At 36.5% G+C, this 18,805-nt stretch overlaps 1 protein-coding gene across 2 annotated transcripts in view; it reads left to right on the top strand.

Annotated features, from left to right (window-relative positions):
• ENPP1 (ectonucleotide pyrophosphatase/phosphodiesterase 1) overlaps nucleotides 1-18,805 on the top strand; it is an 89,936-nt gene that overhangs the window by 24,548 nt on the left and 46,583 nt on the right. For both annotated transcript variants that reach the window (XM_082303259.1, XM_082303258.1), the window contains exons 6-18: nucleotides 1,199-1,296; nucleotides 4,793-4,872; nucleotides 6,149-6,268; nucleotides 7,365-7,474; nucleotides 8,650-8,715; nucleotides 9,023-9,095; nucleotides 9,961-10,069; nucleotides 11,200-11,331; nucleotides 12,818-12,849; nucleotides 14,061-14,188; nucleotides 15,246-15,315; nucleotides 17,314-17,401; nucleotides 18,594-18,769. In XM_082303259.1, coding sequence (XP_082159385.1) covers nucleotides 1,199-1,296; nucleotides 4,793-4,872; nucleotides 6,149-6,268; nucleotides 7,365-7,474; nucleotides 8,650-8,715; nucleotides 9,023-9,095; nucleotides 9,961-10,069; nucleotides 11,200-11,331; nucleotides 12,818-12,849; nucleotides 14,061-14,188; nucleotides 15,246-15,315; nucleotides 17,314-17,401; nucleotides 18,594-18,769 — 1,282 coding nt within the window. The remainder of the gene's footprint in view (nucleotides 1-1,198; nucleotides 1,297-4,792; nucleotides 4,873-6,148; nucleotides 6,269-7,364; nucleotides 7,475-8,649; nucleotides 8,716-9,022; nucleotides 9,096-9,960; nucleotides 10,070-11,199; nucleotides 11,332-12,817; nucleotides 12,850-14,060; nucleotides 14,189-15,245; nucleotides 15,316-17,313; nucleotides 17,402-18,593; nucleotides 18,770-18,805) is intronic.

Below are 18,805 nucleotides of genomic sequence, written 5' to 3'. Positions count from 1 at the left end.
TAAAGAAATTGTCAACAGTTTATAAATAATATTTGTCTTCTATCCTCACTGTTTTATTTTTGGAAACTAAAGTATAACAAAGTTAAAAAAAAAGGCATTTTAATTTTACAGTTTGTAAATATAAAAAGGGAAAATGAGCTTGCAGTTAACACATAAAATATATTCAATTGTATTATGAAATTCCATATTTTCAGTAGTTATTGCTGCACAGCAGTGATTTTTTTTTTTTTCAGTCTCACATGCCCTCATGTCTATAGGTCAAACACAGGGTATGTTTTCTTCAAGGAAGAAGTTACTGATGTTACAGAAGTTACTATTCCTGTCTGTGATGCAATGTTTTAAGTACTTACAGTTGGAGAGAAGTTGTTTGAACAGGGCTGAATCTGGGAACAAGTCAAGACTGGAAAACGTAGGTCCTGTGGAGACTGTAAGGGGAGAATTTATTTGTGTTTGTTCCAGTGAAATCAGTTTCTGAATTTATCTGTCAAATTCCTGGCAGAAATGCTGTTACAGTGTTTCCAGTTGCAGGGCCATTTTTTGAGTTTGGAGATTGGTGGTACGTCTGGAGCAGTAAGCAAGTTCTTTTTGGTTAGATAATCTTTGTAAGATGAAAGGAAGAGTATGTGTTTTATTTGCTGATTTAACAGACCCTGTACATTAGACTTGCTTACAGTTCTGTGCACTGTATATATATAAAAAGGAATCCCTTTTTTCAGCTAGGTTACAGGTTGTTCAGGAGCAAAGTGAATAAAGGAAAGTTTGGCTTTACATTGCCTTCTTTCCCTGCTCTTACATTGGGGTGGGAGAGTGGGGTTGGAGGGGCTGAATGTTGCTTCAGTGGGACTGATTTCAAGATAAGGAGTACCAAACCTACCAGATGGATCATCTGAGCATCTTGGCTTGTTCTTCACTTTATGGGTGTGTTTGAAATCAGACCTTGACATGGCTTTTCTGTGCATGCCCCACTGCAAACCTCAGCCTCTTTGGGCAGGGTTTGCTCTGCCAGCCTTCAACCCGATGGCTTGTGTGCTCACCACTGTGCCAGCCTGCAAACCCTCCTGTTTAGGAGGACTTCCTTGGCCTGGTTTATAGCCCCATAATGAACATTCCCACTGTTTGGGGGAAACTTTCTTGAAATTAGTGATAGGAAACTGTTTCTCAGAGACTGTCTTTTAATATTCAATTTCTGTTTGTTCAGATTTACCAAGTCTCCAGTATTACTATTTTCATTGGATGGCTTCAGAGCAGAATATTTGCAGACTTGGGGTGGACTTCTACCTGTTATTAGCAAATTACGTGAGTAGTTTCTTTGTATAAGAAATATTATGATGTCTTACCTGAAAAAACATGGATGCAGCTTTGCTCACTCTTTAAAATCCTCACTCTTTTGCCATGAATGTGGAAGTTGTTGCCCTAAAGAACACCCATGCCCAGGGAAGTGAGGTGTGGGAGAGTGGAAGGGCAAGAAAGAGAGATGGCATGAGGAAGGGGCCCTTTCGATTTTCAGTGAAATCTTATAAATGATAGGCCCTGTTATATTTAGGAGGTGGATGGTTTTTGCTGTGAGATTATTTCTTCAAAATAGAAGTAGATCCTTTTTACTCTATAATGCATACCATCTCATATTTAGGTGGAATGGCTTTGGAAAATGGAAAGCAAGATAAAAAGCATTTGATTATATTTGGAAAAAGTAGACAGAGAAGGAAGAGACTAAGAAGAGATGATATAGAAGGGCTGGTAGAAATATGATGCATCCAAGAAAGCCTTAATTTAACAAACATTTCCAGAGGAAATATTCCCCAGCTTTTTTAGTGTCTTACTTGATTTTGTAGTGTCTAAATAATTTTAGTTACTTTTCCTGTTTCTGTTTTGGCTGTGGTCTGTAGAGAACTGATGGTATTTCTTGTCTGAAAAATACGCCAATCTTCTTGACATTCATAAATTACTACCTGGGGTGCCTGGTTTCAGTTTGACTAAAAATAAATCAGTAAAAATACTTGCTTTTTTTTTTACAGTGGTTGTTACAACTTGATGTGTTCCAGAGCATAACAATTCACAGATGTATTTGAGGTTTTGGTTTCTTTTTAATTTTGTTCCATGCTAGAATAAAATGAGGCACTTGCAAAGTTTTCATTAGATGCAGTTATAAAAAATTTAAACTGGAGAAGGCTTCTGGGACATTTCTAGGAGAGGCTGGCTAGTACAAATTATTCTAGCTCTGCCTGAGATACAAGACAGCAGTGTCACAAAGCATCTGTAGGGCTTCCAGTCTGCCAAATCTACTTCCCCATGTACACTTTCCTCATTCTTTGGTCTGGATAGACTGCAGTGAGGCTTCTCTCATTGACTTCTATAATAAGCTTGTATTTCTATTTGCACTGAACCCATGATAAATTCTGACCCCTAAGAAATACAAATATCTTTGAATCTTCGTCAAAGTAATTTCACTTCTCCAGAACAACAAAGTTTTTGATGGTCAAAACTTACATTTTTAAAAGATTAATAATACATAAATAAAATGAGGAATAGTCTGGGGGCAAGCATTAATTCTGCATTATATTTACAGTTCTAAAGTACTCAGGAGCATTTTTTTGTAATTTGCTAGAAGGCTTTTGCAATATAATGTGCTATGGGATCTTCAGCTTTCTTCTTTTTTCCCTCATAGTAAAATAGTGGGTGAAATGCTCAGATAATGCAAATTTTCTTCAGCAAGAGAAAAGTAATCTCATGAATGAAAATTGGTGTTACTGAGGTGTATATCCCATAACACTGAGGTCCTGTGGCTTCAAATCTCTGTGCTTCACGTTCCATGTGTCTAGGCACCAAAAATGCTGGAAGCAGTCATATTGTAAAGATTAACTTCTGTATGAGTGAGTAAGTACTCCTGCAGGATTCTACTGTTCAGAAAAGAGTAATGAAATCTATTCCTCTGTGTAGAAAGGTTAAAATAGTGGATAAATTTCTTGACTATTGCTGAAAATTTGTATTAAACAATTTTGGAGTTCATAACTATCCATTCATAAGACTATTAAATTTTCGAAAAGAGGGTAAGAATGACAGCATTTACAAAGCAGTGAACAGCTGCTCATATTCAGTAACGTACTGGACTGCCTGGTTCTGCATTAAATTAGAACTGTGCTAAATGCCTGGATTTTCATCTTTAAAGCATTTGATGACAAGTGCAGAATTCCGATAGATAAAAATATTTCCATTATTTGGTTCTGTTAATTCATACAGTGATATTCTGGTGTCTCCTTGGAGGAATCTGTCAGAGTAGATGCCTGTAAGGCTATCATAATTTCACTTTTACCAAGTTTTGTTATACATTTGCTCTCCCTGCTATTTGAAAGATGGACAATTCTGCATAGAGCTGAGGGATTTTAGTGAACCCAGGAATAATCTTACTGTGCGCATGTGGTACCCAGAGAAGACATTTTCATATACAATTATGCTGTGATATTTTAAGTTTTAGATAAATGATCCTTTTGTCTTAAATCATCTTTAGCTAAGGCAACAAGCCAAAGAGAATAAAGACAACTCTTATGGAAAGTGCTAGCAAAAAGTCCCTAGGATTTTTGGCAAAACCTTAGAAGTGTGTTTTTCTATTACTTTTAAAAAACAAAACAAAATACAACCTCCCCAGCCACCCACACAAGAAACCAAAGATTTTGGAAAACAGACTCAACAACAGATTTGGAAATTGTTGAAATGTGTTAAGTGTTTTCCTGTAGTAAAAAAAGGTACAAGTGATTATTTGTTACTACAGAACACAAGTGTGGGAGGGGATGTCTGTGTGACTTGAGGGGTTTTATTTTTCCCACCTGGCTTCTTTTTAACTGGATTAGCTCAAATTTATTATTTCAACTGAAATCTAATCAAAGCCCCAATGCAATGAGTTCAAAGTGCCTTGATGCAACACTTTCTATGTTAATGGAGCCTTTAATTTCTATTTTATTTATATTATATAATTACCCAGAGTCATAGTGAAGATTGACCCAGGTGTTCTTCCTGTAGGGTCATAACTTTTGGTTCTTTAGCATCTGTTGAAACAGTTTTGGTATTTTTTTAGTTGTTAATGAAGCTGTTTTCTTTTTTTTTTTCTTTCTTTCTGAAAATTGGGGCCCACACTTTTGCTGGTGGAAATTTAGACCTCTTAAATGAGGTTTGCTCAGTTGTTTTGGCCTTGCTAATGCCTCTTTGTACTAGCAATTACTGTACACTAATCTCCTTAAACCCATATGATTTTTATATAGAGATAAAGAAAACTTTGACATTCATCCTAGAATAAGAGTTTCTTTTTGTAGTTTAAAAGCCCCACAAGCAAGAAAGGAAGACTGCAAAGTAAGTGGTGATTTGACAGATGACTCAGAGAGCCAGGCATCACTGTGTCAGTGGCCACTTTCCCTCTGGGAGCAACCAGGGTTAAGTGGCTGGTTGGTCTCAAGCTGCAGACTGCACTTATTGCATACCAGGGCAGCTTTGGAAGGTGTGATTGCTTTCATTTTTCATTCTTATCTGTACATGCTTTTCACAAGGCTGTAGGTTTTGCTCGTGTGACCATTGCAGTCAGTCATTAGGCATATATAAAATTTGTGTTAATAGGCATTTAGTCAGCTTGTAAATGAATATGGGAAGATAAATTAAGTATTAAGTCCACAATTTTGAAGAGTGAAAACTTTCCGGAAATATATTTTGGCTTTATGTTTTTTTAATAGGTATACATCTTCATGAGAGAAACTTGCAAGATTTTTATTTCAGTTATTTTGCTGACTTTCTTTGTTCCTCCCTCTAGAGAAATGTGGAACATACACTTCCAGTATGAGACCAGTGTATCCTTCAAAAACCTTTCCCAACCATTACTCCATTGTTACAGTAAGAATTCTTGTATATTATATGTTTCCACTACTACTTATCAAGTTTTCTCTGAGGCAATAGTATATTTTGATGAATTATTAAAATAATTTGATTCCCCTTTAGAGTAGGAAGAAGTATGTATTGTATTTATGTAATTTAGGTTAACAGCTATTACATACCACTACAGCTAAGTGGCCAGATCTAATGTAAGTAAATCCAGTCCTTCCAAGAGTAGCTGTGAGAAATCCCATATAGGCAAAAGTTCACATCACTTTACAACTCCTCATTTGTGCAGATATTTCCACTAAATTGCAGTTTCTGCTCTTGGAGTGGGAGCAGCCTGACTGCTTTAAGTTGCCAACCTTATTCCACTTCTTTAAGGTAGTTTAGCATGATGCAAAGAAGACTATGAAATGAAGGGGAAGATGTGAGCAAGGAAAGATGCTTATGTTGTCTCTGTGGTGGACTGTACCCAAGCCTGCATAGAAATGTCACAAAGCTGATCTTGTAAATTTGCTGCTTCTTGCATATAAGAGGAAAAAGAAAAATGGAGGTTTTCAACACAAATGCAGGGTTGGAATCCAGAAGATTATTTTGGTTTCATCATGCCACAACTAAAACTCAATCAAATACTAGGATCTGCACTTTCTTGCCTCCCAGTTTGTCAGGGCATTTGGTGAGAAACACAGGTTCAGGAATGAGATGCTTAATTGTGTAATCCTCACAGATCTCCATAACTGAATATGCAACTAAGAGGCATTAATCATGCCCTGCAGCCATGTGAGGTGTACACTACAGAGCTTTATCTCAAATCCGCATTCTTGTGAAAAATAGAATGGTCCTAATGGTGGTGTTGTTTTATCACTTATAAATGTATAAAGGAGCTAGTCTGCTTAAAGATAGAGCACAAAATCTGCTAAAACTACCCAAGAACTAGTGCCTGCACCTCTTTCACTGCTCATGTAATGGTTATCCCAGCTAGAGCTTTTGCTCATGTGATGGAGGTAATTGCTTTGTCTTTGGTACTAAAGATACAACAAATATGTGAACTCATTTCAGTTTGATCCCAAAGGAGATTCCCTAATTTTTTAAAAATCTCGTTGGGAACCAACTAAGAGTTGGAAGGCAGGGCTTGGGAGCAATGGTAGATGATGCTGCTAAACTTCAGTCCTGAACTACTAGTGGAGTAGTAGTCACCAAGAGAGTATTCAATATTTGTCTGAAGGACATGTTTGTGTAGCTGGAAGGTTCTTTTTCTTTAGAGCGTTGCAACAAGGCATACTCTCAATTACAGGGGCTGTATCCTGAATCTCATGGTATAATTGATAACAAGATGTATGACCCCAAAAGAAATGCGTCTTTCACCCTTAAAAATAAGGAGAAGTTTAATCCACAGTGGTACCAAGGCCAGCCTGTAAGTATTAATACCCTTCTGAGAATGTACATCACCCTGTTATGTTACTTAGTATTGCTTGGATGCATAGTGATGTCGAAAGAGTACAGAGGGTACTTCTAAGTCAGCCAAGAAGCATTACTCAGCACCACCAGGAATTGCTGTACTAGAGCTGCAAAATAACAAATGAAATAAAATGTAATGGGTTTTTTTGAACTTAAATGGAATTTTCTCTAAGGAGAATGCTGGCTTAAAATAGCTAATACAGCTACCAGATTTCAGTCTGCTTTTAATATGAGTGGGCTTGCAGTTAGCTTCTCTGAGGAAATCAACAGACCAGTTAGTTTGAGCAATAAGAAGCACTAATAAAGGTTTATGCTCTGCCCAAATTACTCGTAAGCCTAAAGTTTGTGGTTTTAGAAGGAATTGTCTCAGCTCAGTCACGCACCTATGGCAAAACTGATAAAACTACCATGAAAATGAAGTGGCAGGGAAAAATTGGAGTGAGCACTAGCCTGAAGAATAGCAAGGGAGCAAGGGACCAGATGCAATTGTTTAGTAGTGTGGGGAAGACAGGTTTGTTTTTTTTTTTTTTTTCCTTGAGGAAAGAACACATGGGTGTAGACTTTGCAGGTCACTGAGAAGAGAGTGATATATGAAGTAGGCAGAAAACATGCAGAAAGCATAAATCTGTAAATCATGAGAGCAGCAGTAAAATCAAAAGAACTGACCAAAATGCTGTTTCCATATGCAAGAGTGTGTGGGATGTAGGTCTTTGGAATATTCCCATCCCTTCTTGTGTCACTGTTCTTGAGACAATTCCCCTTCCTGGTGTCCAACCATGGTTCTACCATTGCATTTCTACTAATGGTTCCTACCTCTGTCCTGGCTCTCTGTGGCATAGCAGCAGCAGGGATGAGAGTGTTTGCCACGAGGATTCAGGCTACAAGGTATATCTGGGCTGCAGAGAGCAATGACAGGCTAGATTGACTGGAGTGCTCCATTAAACTGTCAGGTTTTGGTCTGGCTGAAGGGTGCAGAGTTGGTGAGGGTGGCAGTGGGCCTGGCAGTCTCTCAGCTGTGGTGGGCACTAATGATGGTGAATGTTCTCCGGCAGATTTGGCTCACAGCCATGTACCAAGGGCTGAAAGCAGGGACGTTCTTCTGGCCTGGGTCTGACGTAGCAGTGAATGGCACCTTTCCAAACCTGTATGAAATATACAATGGGTATGTAAATGCCTGTGTCTCAAAGGAATATTTGACTTTAACAATTGCAGCAGGACAGATGCCAGAGAAAGCATTTTTTTTTCCTACTTTTCCAAATAATTTTGTGCAGTGGGGAAAAAAAGGCTAGGATCCAATTAACTTTGTTTCAGTATAATGTAGAGTGTTTAATTATCCTTTCATTCATCAAGAAATGTTTTTATGGTAAGATGTGTAAAAATCAGCTTTAAGCATAACTAGCTTTGAAGCTCTAGTGCTTTACTCTTTCTATTTATAAAAACCTTTTGTAGTTGGTGTAGAGTATTTCAATGCAAACTTCTCATACAGTGAATGGATCAGGCTTTGATGTGATATTGTCCATGATTTACTGTTGACTGTGGTAAGCTGCTCCAATTTAAAATGATTTTCCTTCCAAATTATAAAATATTTCACATTAAGGCACTCATATTTTAGTCAGTGATTGCTCTTTGCTGTAATTAAACATTTTCTGCTTAATGAAAATATTTATCACCATTTATTTAATAATCTCAAATCTTGCCCAAGAATCAGGCTTCTCATTTCTATCTTAGGATCATTTTCTTTTCTTACATCCTTCATGTAGGATGGAATTTTTGATTCTTGATTTGCTACCTATATTTTTTTTCCCTAGGAACTGATGATACACTGTTACTTGAACTTGTGTTAAATATTGAATACTTATTTTGTGGGTGCCTCATTTTGTTAAAGGTCAACGTGCTTATTGTTGGTGTACTTCAGTAACTGATGGAGAAAATCTATTTTGTGACATAGTATGAGAACTTGTATTCAACCCATGTACATTTAAAATACCCAACCCCACCCATAAACCAAGACCTTTTCAAAATATAATACAGGAATGAAAACCTTCTTGTGACTTTGCACCTTGAGGCCAATTATTTGCTTTGTATAATAAGCATAAGCACTACTGGGAGCTTTGTTCTAATCATATTACAGTCATTGGGGACAATATTCAAGGGAATTTAGCTCAGGCCATAAACTCCTATAGAGTCACAGGCAACTAGCATAGATAAATTTGCATCCTGCTAAATAGTTTGTAATATATTTGTGTTGGTTTTTTTTTTTTTTTTGGTAATACATGGCTAAGAGTTTTTAGCTCTTGGAAATTCATGGCTGGTTGATACTATATTATTCTGATACAGCTCAATCCCCTTTGAAGAAAGAGTGGTGACTGTCCTTCGCTGGCTGCAGCTACCTGAAGATGAAAGGTAGGTGTACATTTGCAAGTGTGAGTTCCTGTTTGAGTGGTATTGCAATGAATTACTTTGTAAACATGATTTCTGTTTTAAACAATATCTTATGCTTTATTCTAACAATGTTAAAATATTATTTAATGCGAACTTGTTTCTATGACTGAAAGCTTTTTTAATTAAGTTTCATCTCTCCATTCAAAGTATTTTTCCTCTGAATGACAGTGTTGTTTCCAATATTTGATCTCCATTGTTGAAATATAATCTCTTCAAACTGTCTCAACATGTATGTAAAATATTACATTTTTGGTACTGTTTGATATAGACCACACTTTTACACTCTGTATTTAGAAGAACCAGATTCCTCGGGCCATAAGTTTGGACCAGTAAGCAGCGGAGTAAGTAGTTCTGTAGTTTCTTAATTTTTTTTTTTAATTTTAATTTTAATTTAATTTGCTCTGACTCTGTAACTTCCATAATTCATGTTAGGTTAACTGAGATCATGTGAAGTATGCTTATTAGGAAAAAAATTTGTGAATAGATAGTCCATCCATGGTTAACATTGATATGAAGTGTGTAATAGACAGCCTATTTAGTAAGCTTTATATTACCAAAGCGTGTTTGGGTATGTCTTGTATGTTCTCTTATCTGCTCCTACTAATGGTTCACTTTGATTTTTGGTGGGGGAGGGGAATGGGGACAGAGAATTTGTATGTGTTCCATTTAGCAAGAACAGAGGTTTGCATTACAATGTCCCAGTTGTGGTGGTGAAGTATTCAAGTTACAGTTGTCATTCATTTCCCCCCAGCCTCTGTGCTAAGGTTAGGTGGATATTGGCTTTATCTCCCTGCAGTTACAATTTATGCCTTCTCAGAAAGAGACAGACGAAAGGAACATTGACCCCATCACAGCCTGTGATTCTTATATAAATAAGAAGTCTTTGGGACTGCTACTGTCTTAAAAAGTACTGAATAGCTGTGAGGGATTTCTTTATTGATGTTTTTGGTTTGGGTTTTTTCCTTTTTTTTAAGCATCTGCAACTGAAATAACACATAAAAATGTATAGCTGTGTCATGGTACAATATAGGACAGAAAAAAAAAATTGGGCTAAGGGCTGTATAGTGTAGATATAGCTAGTCTTTTGTAGGTGGAGGTAACTCTGAACAATGCAGGCGATATGCAGTCTGCAGGATCTCATTTTTATTTAGCCATATTTAACAGTATTTTTAACACTGACTTTACATTCCTATTTTTGTCCTGCAGGTCATCATGGCATTACAGAGAGTGGACGAAATAGTAGGGATGCTGATGGATGGTCTAAAGCAAATGAACTTGCATAAATGCCTGAACATAATTTTTGTATCAGATCATGGTAAATTTGATTTTATAAAATATATCAGAACTTTGAAGAACTGTCTTTATAAAGTAATATTCTGAATTTATACTTGTATGTTTCTGTCAAGGTTAACACACAAGTAATACCTATAAAATATGTTTTATAATGTCAAGATGATATGAAAGATAGTCAGTGTGAGACAGTGTCAGACTATTTTATGAGGGGGTAAAGAAGTGTACAACATAGGGAGGAATTAAATAATTTTCATATTTTGTTTCTAATTCCTTTTGCAACCATTACCATATGATAAAAGAAATAGAATAAAAAAGGTGAACTGTAGACTATAGATTTCATTTCCTTCTTTCCTTTAACTACACTGCGCAGCACCAGTTTACAAACTGCTGGAGAACTGAAAATACAAGCCATATCTTCCTTCCAACTATCACTTCCCTTATATGTTATTAGAAGTCTGTGAATATGAAACTTTGATTTATTTTTCTAGCTTTTCTGTATATCTGGAATTATTTCTGTAAGTTATATATTTTACTATTTTTTTTCTACTTCTTTGCTTGACAAACAAAATATGAGCACAAAATATTGCAAAACTCGTTGCCACAGGGAATGATGCAAGCCAAATGTCTATACAGACTTAAACAAAATTATGAATGGAGGGTAAACCTGTCAAGAATCATTAAGAGTTCAAATGCAATATGCAACTTGAAGTCCCTTTGACTTCTGAAAACTGCTAAAGAGCACTGGGAGAACAACCAGTTAGTAATGCTGTGCTTATTGGGTATTTCTCTAGATATGTTACTGAACATTATTAGGTAGGATACTGAGCTAAATTAATATTTGGTCTGACCCTTACTGCTGTTCTTAGGCTCATAAGAGTTCTTTTCCCTTTATAAAAGAAAATTTGTCTGTTTATTAAATTGGAGAGTCTTTCTCAGCTGTGGAAATGGCTGATAGTGTTTATCTGTGTGTGGTTTTTTTATCTTCTACAGATGAGTATTGTGCTCTCCTTGGGTCAGATGCCTTGGGATTCCTGATAAAAAGCCCAAAGAAATTACATTTCTGACTTCTGCAACTAAAGTTACATGTCTCCTTAGCAAGGCTACTCTACATTGATATTCCCATTTTAAAAGGAAATGTGTTTCCTTTTACAGGGATGGAAGTAGGGAGCTGCAGAAGAACAGTGTATCTGAACAGCTATCTGGACAATGTTCAAGATTTCATAGTTGTACCCGGTCCTGCAGCTCGCCTAAGACCTAACAATGTTCCAGATGAGTATTTCTCTTGTATGTAGTTGCTAAACTAACTTTTGTTATTTGGTTATATGTTTTTGTACTTCACAAATACAAGCTTAGGATCCACATATTCTGTTAGTAAACTTGAGTGAGTGCCAACTAGGGACAACCTGGATAATGATGAGCAGGAAATACTGAGTAGTGTGTGCACTTGTGTTTTTAGAGACCACTTGACTTTTCAAGTCTGAAAGTATATTTGAATCCCATGGATTTATTTGTATAAATTCGCAATATTTTTGTCTTAGCAGAATGTTAGATTGGTAGCATCATTGCATATTATTTTGAGTATTACATTTCCTAGTTATAAAAATTTGGCCTACTGGCCTGACAGTAGCTGAGTAAACTGCAAATACACATAAATAATAAAACTAAGTAAAAATCAATGAATGCTTACAAATTTTAAACTCTGATTGGTTAAGCAGTCTAATTTTAGTTAAACATTTAATGCCTGCAATTTTTGGGTACTTTTAAATGTTGACTGCAGGAGTTTTCTTCATGTTTCATAGTATTTTTTGGGTCGGTTGTGTTTCTTTTCTGTCAAGATTATTGTTCTCTGTGCCCTTTAAAACTTGTAGGCCTCAGCCCCAGTGACTTTAAGTCCTGTTTACTTCATTGCTTGATGCTATTCTAAACTGTTTTAAATGTTTACTTGGAGAACGTGGGAGTCAAATGCAGTTCCAGGTTCTCCCTGGAGAAAGAAGTTCAGGAAGAAGAAAAGTAGCGTATCTCCTCCTTTGGGCACGTGCACTGTTACAATGAAGTAGCATAGCTGTCTTTGTAGCACTGCATGTATCTGTGCAGGAATTATGAATGGTTCTCTTGCCAGGGTAATCCTGTATGTACTTGAGTCAGGTATTGGATATCAGAGTCAGGACAGAGTAACTGTGAAATGTAGTGGGCCTATGTTACACAAATTGTCAAACTACATGATGTAATGGTCCCTTTTGGCTTGAGTCTAAGCATCTGAATCTTAGCCAGCTGGTGCTTGGCTTTCTTTCTAAGGATATTTCCTAGGCAAAACTGCTGTCCTAGTGATTGCATTTGTGTCTTTTGTCTTTTTCTTTATAAATTTATTAGTGAGGAAAAATTCATCTTGATTAACACAGCATTTAGTTGCTTCTTTTGTAAAAACTTACTTCTTGGATTATTTTTCTAACTGTTGTTAATATAGTTTGGTATTTAAGTATAGTTTAACTTTTAGCTAGTAGAATTAACTAAAGTTTAACTAATATAGTTTAAATTTAAATCTGTTAATAAGTAATCAAGGGAAAGAGAGGCTGAACTAAAATTTCCTAAAAGCAATAGCTTGACAGTTAGGGATTATCTTGGTCTATATGGTTTTCAATCTGGAAAAATAATTTCTTATGCCCAGAAATTTATTCAAACTTATCATTTGTATCACATGATAGGAATGCTTTCATTTTACATCTGATCTTTTTTAACTTAGGTGACTAATACTTACATATGATTCTTCCAGTTAATTATGAAGGCATTGCCAGAAACCTCACAGTAAGTGTTGTCTTATCTGTTGTTCTAGCTTAATTTCTGCTTACATTTACAGGTATTTTATAGCACTTAGCTGTTTGCTGGGCTATTTCTGTACTTTGGTTCAGTGACAGGATGAGGGGACCTAGTCTTAAACTGCACCAGGGGAGGTTTAGGTTGGACAACTGGAAGAATTTTTTCGAGTTAACAAGGTGGTGTTCAGTCATACTTGTACTTGATGATCTCAGAGATATTTTCCGACTGAATTGATTCTGTGTGTGACCTGTGGTTAACAACAACAGCAGTAGTTCCACACAGGGGGAGGTGAAAATTGAGTAAGGTGACATCAGTCTGCCTAAGGCTTTGTGTTCATGTCTGTTCACTGTATTGTGTTGCTCTTCCAGCTGGAGAACTTGTGTATCTGGACCTTACTAGCTGAGAGCCATGTCAGTGTAAAGCTGAGCTCTATTACCAGGACACACATAGGATTTTCTTGCTCACACCTTTTAGATAGACAGCTTTGAGAGAGAATATTGAATTTTTTTTTGTTGTTCAGTTACAGTTTAATGGATATGCTTTTTTGCTCTGCCCCTGGCTTCTATTCTTATCCCTGCACTGTAATTTGTTTGCCTCTCGTTTGTGCAGACACTGCTGTCAGTGAGAGCAATGCTGTTTGTATAGATGACTTCACTATCCAAAATTCCAATGTTACAGTAGAGATTTTGTTTTGTTTTTGCGTTTTGTGTTTTTTTTTTCTTTTTTTAAATTATTAATGGATCTTAGTTTGTGGAAAAATTTCTTTGTCCCTGAGTGAGCAATCTAAAAACACTTTAAATATCTGTTACCTTCTCTATTACAGAGCTGTAGACTTGTTGCACTAGATAGTCTCCTATCACTTGTGAAATTACTGTGATGTCTTAGTGTAATTCTTTATTAATTCTAAGAAGTACCATTTGGTTCTGTACAGTTGTAGGCCATAAGATTAAAAAAAAGCAAGTTTTGTCCATAATCCAATATTAAATATCTTCTAATAACTATTGAATCCAAAACCAGTCAATATTTGTGATTTAAGTATTCATTCATATGTCCCAGACCTTGTAACTCCAAACCTGGTGGAGTTATATTGTTCTTAGTGGAAGTTGTTGCAGGCCATTTGCAATTGATGTGCTTTATAAGAGCTGTGCATGACATAAAATACACATCTCACCAAAATTTCTTTAATTTAAACATTCCAGTGCATAAAACCAAACCAGCCTTTCAAAGCTTATATGAAGCAGCTGCTACCCAAGCGTTTCCATTTTTCCTATAATGACCGGATTGAACCGCTGCACTTTTATTTAGACTCCCAATGGCAGCTTGCTCGGTAAGTTACAGTTCTCAGTACTTGACTGTGCAACAAATAATTTCTTGTTTTCTCACAGCTTTTCTCTTCCAAGTGCTTAGAGTTCAGTGATAGCTGTTAGAGTGTGATATTCTTGTTTGTCATAGCAAAGGGACTTTGCAAAGGAACAATGCATGCTTTTTTCTGCAGGTTTTGCTGGCCTGGGGAGGCTTAATTCTAAACTGGCAGCCATAGCTATTCTCCCTGCTGGGTATGGAGGTAGTGGCAGGTTAGAAGCTAAGGTCCTCACTGTCAGATACTTGAGCACATTTTGCATGCTGTAGGAATTTCCAGAGTGAGTCCATGAAAGCAGAGCATGGAAATAATTACTAGGTTAAATCAGTCTTGTCAGTCATTGAGCTTACTGAGTCCATGATTGTTAATTACCTTAGGTGTTTTTACAGAAGAATTTACAAGTCCCAGAATAGTGGTATCTGCTATAATAGTATTAATTTTGAGCACCTCTGTGATGCTTCAGGGCTTTCATCATGGAAGAGTTTTCAGTGCACCTCTTCAGTAAGTCCTGTTGTGTAACACTGTAGAAATGTGCAAGTTATGCAAATCAGGTTTGGGTTAATAGAACTGTGTGTTTAAATCGTGTGTATGGACCTAGCACAGGCTGGATGTTTATTTTTATTAGACTGTAAGATTCCTGTCTGAATGGTCTAAATTAGATTAGTGTTTTTAGTAAAAAAATATTGAGACTGTACTTATGTAAAGTACTGTAAAGTTGTAACACAAATGACAGTGAACTGAAAATCTGTTATCCTGAAAACAAATTTTTTTTTCATATATCATGTACTTTAAGTTTAAATTACTCTGATGATCACATGAAAGTTCCAAAGGCATAACATTTGCAGAGAAAATTACCGTTCTGATTTTAAAGACATTCTTTTCCCAAGCTTTAAAGACTTCTCATTCCCTACGGACAATCCTCTAAGAATTCTTAAATAGAGAAGTAAATAAGTCATCACTGAATGTACTTTTTGCTGATGTGGTTTGAAAAGTGTGAGTTATAAAAACTGTGTATTTTTAATAGAAAACCACTTGAGATTAAAAACTGCAAAGGTGGATTCCATGGCTCAGACAATCGCTTCCCCAATATGCAGGTGAGATTTAAACTTACATGAGCTCTTATTTTTAGCTCCTTCTATTTCCAAATGCTGTATTTGCTGGGTATTGAGTTGTGGGGTTTTTTGTGTATTTTTTTTTTTGGTTTTGTTTTGTTTTGTTTTTTGTTTTGTTTTTTTTTAAGATTTGTTATATTATTCCATTTGCAATTAAAGAAATCAAACGTTTATAGGATTGATATTGTGATGTGCTGGATGACCCACACAAATAAAGACAGTCTTGAAATTCTTCTCTTTAATGAGAAATGGGAAGACATCATAGGGAAACATGAAATCAGATCCTTAGTTTCATTGAATTTGGGGAAGTCACTTAACCTATCCTCTGCCTTAATTTCTGCTATCAATAAAATGAAAGCCAATATTCATAATTTCAAAAAGCTGTTTTAAGGATTAAAATCCACAAACAATTGTGAGGTACTTGGAACTATTACAGTGAATATGTGTAAACACATCTATAAAGAGGAATCTGTGTGTTATGTGGACTTTGTAGGTTTTCTCATAAAACTTGTTTTCAATAATTTTCTCTCTTAGAAGTCTTATTTTTTTTTATATAGTGTTGGCATCAAACTGTTTTTAAAAAAAGTCCCAATCTTGTATCAATTTACCCTTCCAGGCTTACTCTTGTTCCCTGATTTGACAATGGAAAACCTGTTGATAGTGTATCTAGTAATGGGTTGCAATCAGCAAGCCACGTGATCCCAAATGCATTCCATCTCTCTCTACTGTAGTTTGACTGTGCAAGTTTTTTTCAGTAGATTGACTCTATTCAAACTTTGTCACACTTGGGATTGCCAGTTCATAGCACCCCTAATAGGTCTTAAAAGAGATAAAATTTATCCTTTTTGTGGCTAACATTATAGCAGTATAACAGCATTTCATACTCTGTAATTACCGAAAATATCAGAAAGGAGGTAGTGCCTGCTCATCATCCCTGCCTCATCTGGTTCAGATTAGGCTTGCTGAGTACATTATTAGTCTGCAGATTTTAGTATCAACTGTTGCCGAATTATGCCCTGTGTTATCCTTTAATCTCAAAAAAAGGAGTTAGGAGTTGAGTTTTTAGCCTGCGTTTTTGCCACACAGCTACGAAATCTGAGGCAATTGCATTGTTTACAAAGAGCTTAGAGATTTTACCCAGGGACATGCTATACAGTGTAAAACATCCATCACTCATTCAGTATCTTGATACCACAGATGTGTGCAATCTGTTTCTTTTCATTAAAAATGAGCTGAATAACTGAAGATAAGTTTTAAAACAATGTTTTTGGCACAGTTGAGTTTAAGCATTTGTTGCCCTTTCCTCCTTGTTCTCATTTGTGCAGCAAACCTTGCAGTATGCTGGTAAGTTTTTTGTGGCTGCTGTGTCAAGTAGGTTGGGGAATTGAACCAGAAGGAAAGGAAGCCAGCAGGAAAAAAAAAAAAAAAAAAGAAAAGGTTTCTGAGCTGGCAGTATTCCTGGATCAGGTCCAGTACAGCTCGGGAAGTGGTGTAAGAAGAAAGAACAGCTGCAAACCAGGCGTGGAAGCCTGCAATCCTCCCATTGCTTAAACCACTTTGAGCATTGTTACCAACAGATGTTTTTATAGCCCTAAGTTAAAAGCTTCTAAATTGTTTACAGGATGTGATATGTGATGGTTACTTTGGATAAACATTTCCATTAAATCTTTTAAAGCATTTGAAGAAATTAAAAGGTATTTTCTTAAAAGCAGAGAAGAGCAAGGGACTTGATAAATGGCTAAAGGCAACAATGAGACTGAACTGGGCTTCCTAGTACTCTTCTACTGCTTTTTAAAAAAAATATTCTTATACATCTACTTTTTTTTTTTAAGAAAAATACATGCTTTTGACTTGATATGTACTATGTTGCTAAAGCAAAGATTAAGTTCTTGGAAGAAAATGCCTTCTGAGTATGAAGATAATTTTCATTTCAACTTGTCTTAAACAGAATTCCACCATACTTTTCTCTGTAAATCCTAGGCTATCTTTATTGGTTTTGGACCAGGATTCAAATTTGGTACTCAAGTTGATCCATTTGAAAACATTGAAGTATATAATTTAATGTGTGGTAAGTACAATGGATGGAGGTAATTTTTGTTCAATATAAAAATATAATATCTTTCGGGCATTGCAAATCTTCTAATAGCAGATTGTTAAGTGTCCTCAGAAACTTGTCCTTAAGACTTGCTGTTGATTTTTACAAATCAGCTGTTTGTTTTTCTGAGAAAGGGCCATCTCTTAATGACTAACAGCAGTTTAGGATCTACTGGTCAGGCTGTCTTATATATCTCTTTTCCACTGGTCACACTGTGTATTCCTCTCGCTTTTCCAGAGCTGGTGCTTTGACTCACCACTACTAAAAATGGCTACTTCACAATCTCTCTACCATCACGAAGGGAAGCGTCCCTTTCCCCCCCCCCCCCCCCTTCAAACACAATGTCACTGTGACTCCTTGTTCCTTTGTCCCTTCTTCATTCTGTATTTCATGGTTTTTCCAAAAGTCTGTCACTAGATCTACCACTTTCTGTTCATTTATTCCCCTTGAGGTCTTCACTTGTTTTCCGTTATTGCCTACTTCCCTCTCTTGTTAGAACTTATACTGCTTTTGTGAGAAATTAAGTATTACCAAAGAGTTTGATCCAGAAAATAAACTTATTAGGAGTTCTGCAAATGCTTGAGATCAGTGGCGATATTCAGGTATACCATATCTAAACCACATGTCTAAATTCTTTGCTGGAATAGGAAACAGGCCATTGTCAGGAAGCACATCTCTCTCAGCCTTCTGTGCTTTGCTGTCTTCTCCTGCCACGGTTGATATTGAAATACCTTCTTGTGCCCCCTGAGCTGTTCTGCATATGCTGCGTGAGAGGGGTAGAGCACTTACTGCCATCTCTGATTACTGACGTGAGTTCAGTGACAGATCAGATGTTGTAAGTGCAGTCATTGAGGTTTAGATTTTCTCCATCCTATACAGAAAGAATTAGATGAATAGGATGTATAAAAGCCAGCATGTGAAGGTCCTGATATAAAATTAATTGAGGCAACTTACTCAGCCTTACAAGCAGACTAATACCACACTGAACCCTACCTAAGAACATGTGTGGTCCCTTTTAAAGAGGTGACATTGCTTTTCCTTTTGAGTGTTATGAGCAGCAAGCAGTGAAGCTTTGGCTCATCCATACTTGTAAGCACAATATAACCAGTTGTGTATTACAGTCTTTCTTTCTCCTCCTGTTAATATCATTTGAATTCTTCCATAGATTTGCTTGATTTGAAACCAGCCCCAAACAATGGAACTCATGGACGCCTAAACCATCTATTAAAGAACCCTGTTTACACCCCTCACCATCCCAAGGAAACAAGCCATCCTTCTGAATGCTCTGTGGTGGGAGAAAGAGCCTTTTCAGTGAGCCTTGGCTGCTCCTGCAGGACAGGGGTAAGTACTGAAATGGTTAAAGTCACGGAGGCAGAA

The sequence above is a fragment of the Coloeus monedula genome (genome assembly GCF_965178545.1).
Source record: "Coloeus monedula genome assembly, chromosome: 2".
Classification (NCBI taxonomy): Eukaryota; Metazoa; Chordata; class Aves; order Passeriformes; family Corvidae; genus Coloeus; species Coloeus monedula.
The sequence above is the reverse complement of the archived record's forward strand: the minus strand, read 5'-3'. Positions and strand labels throughout refer to the sequence as shown.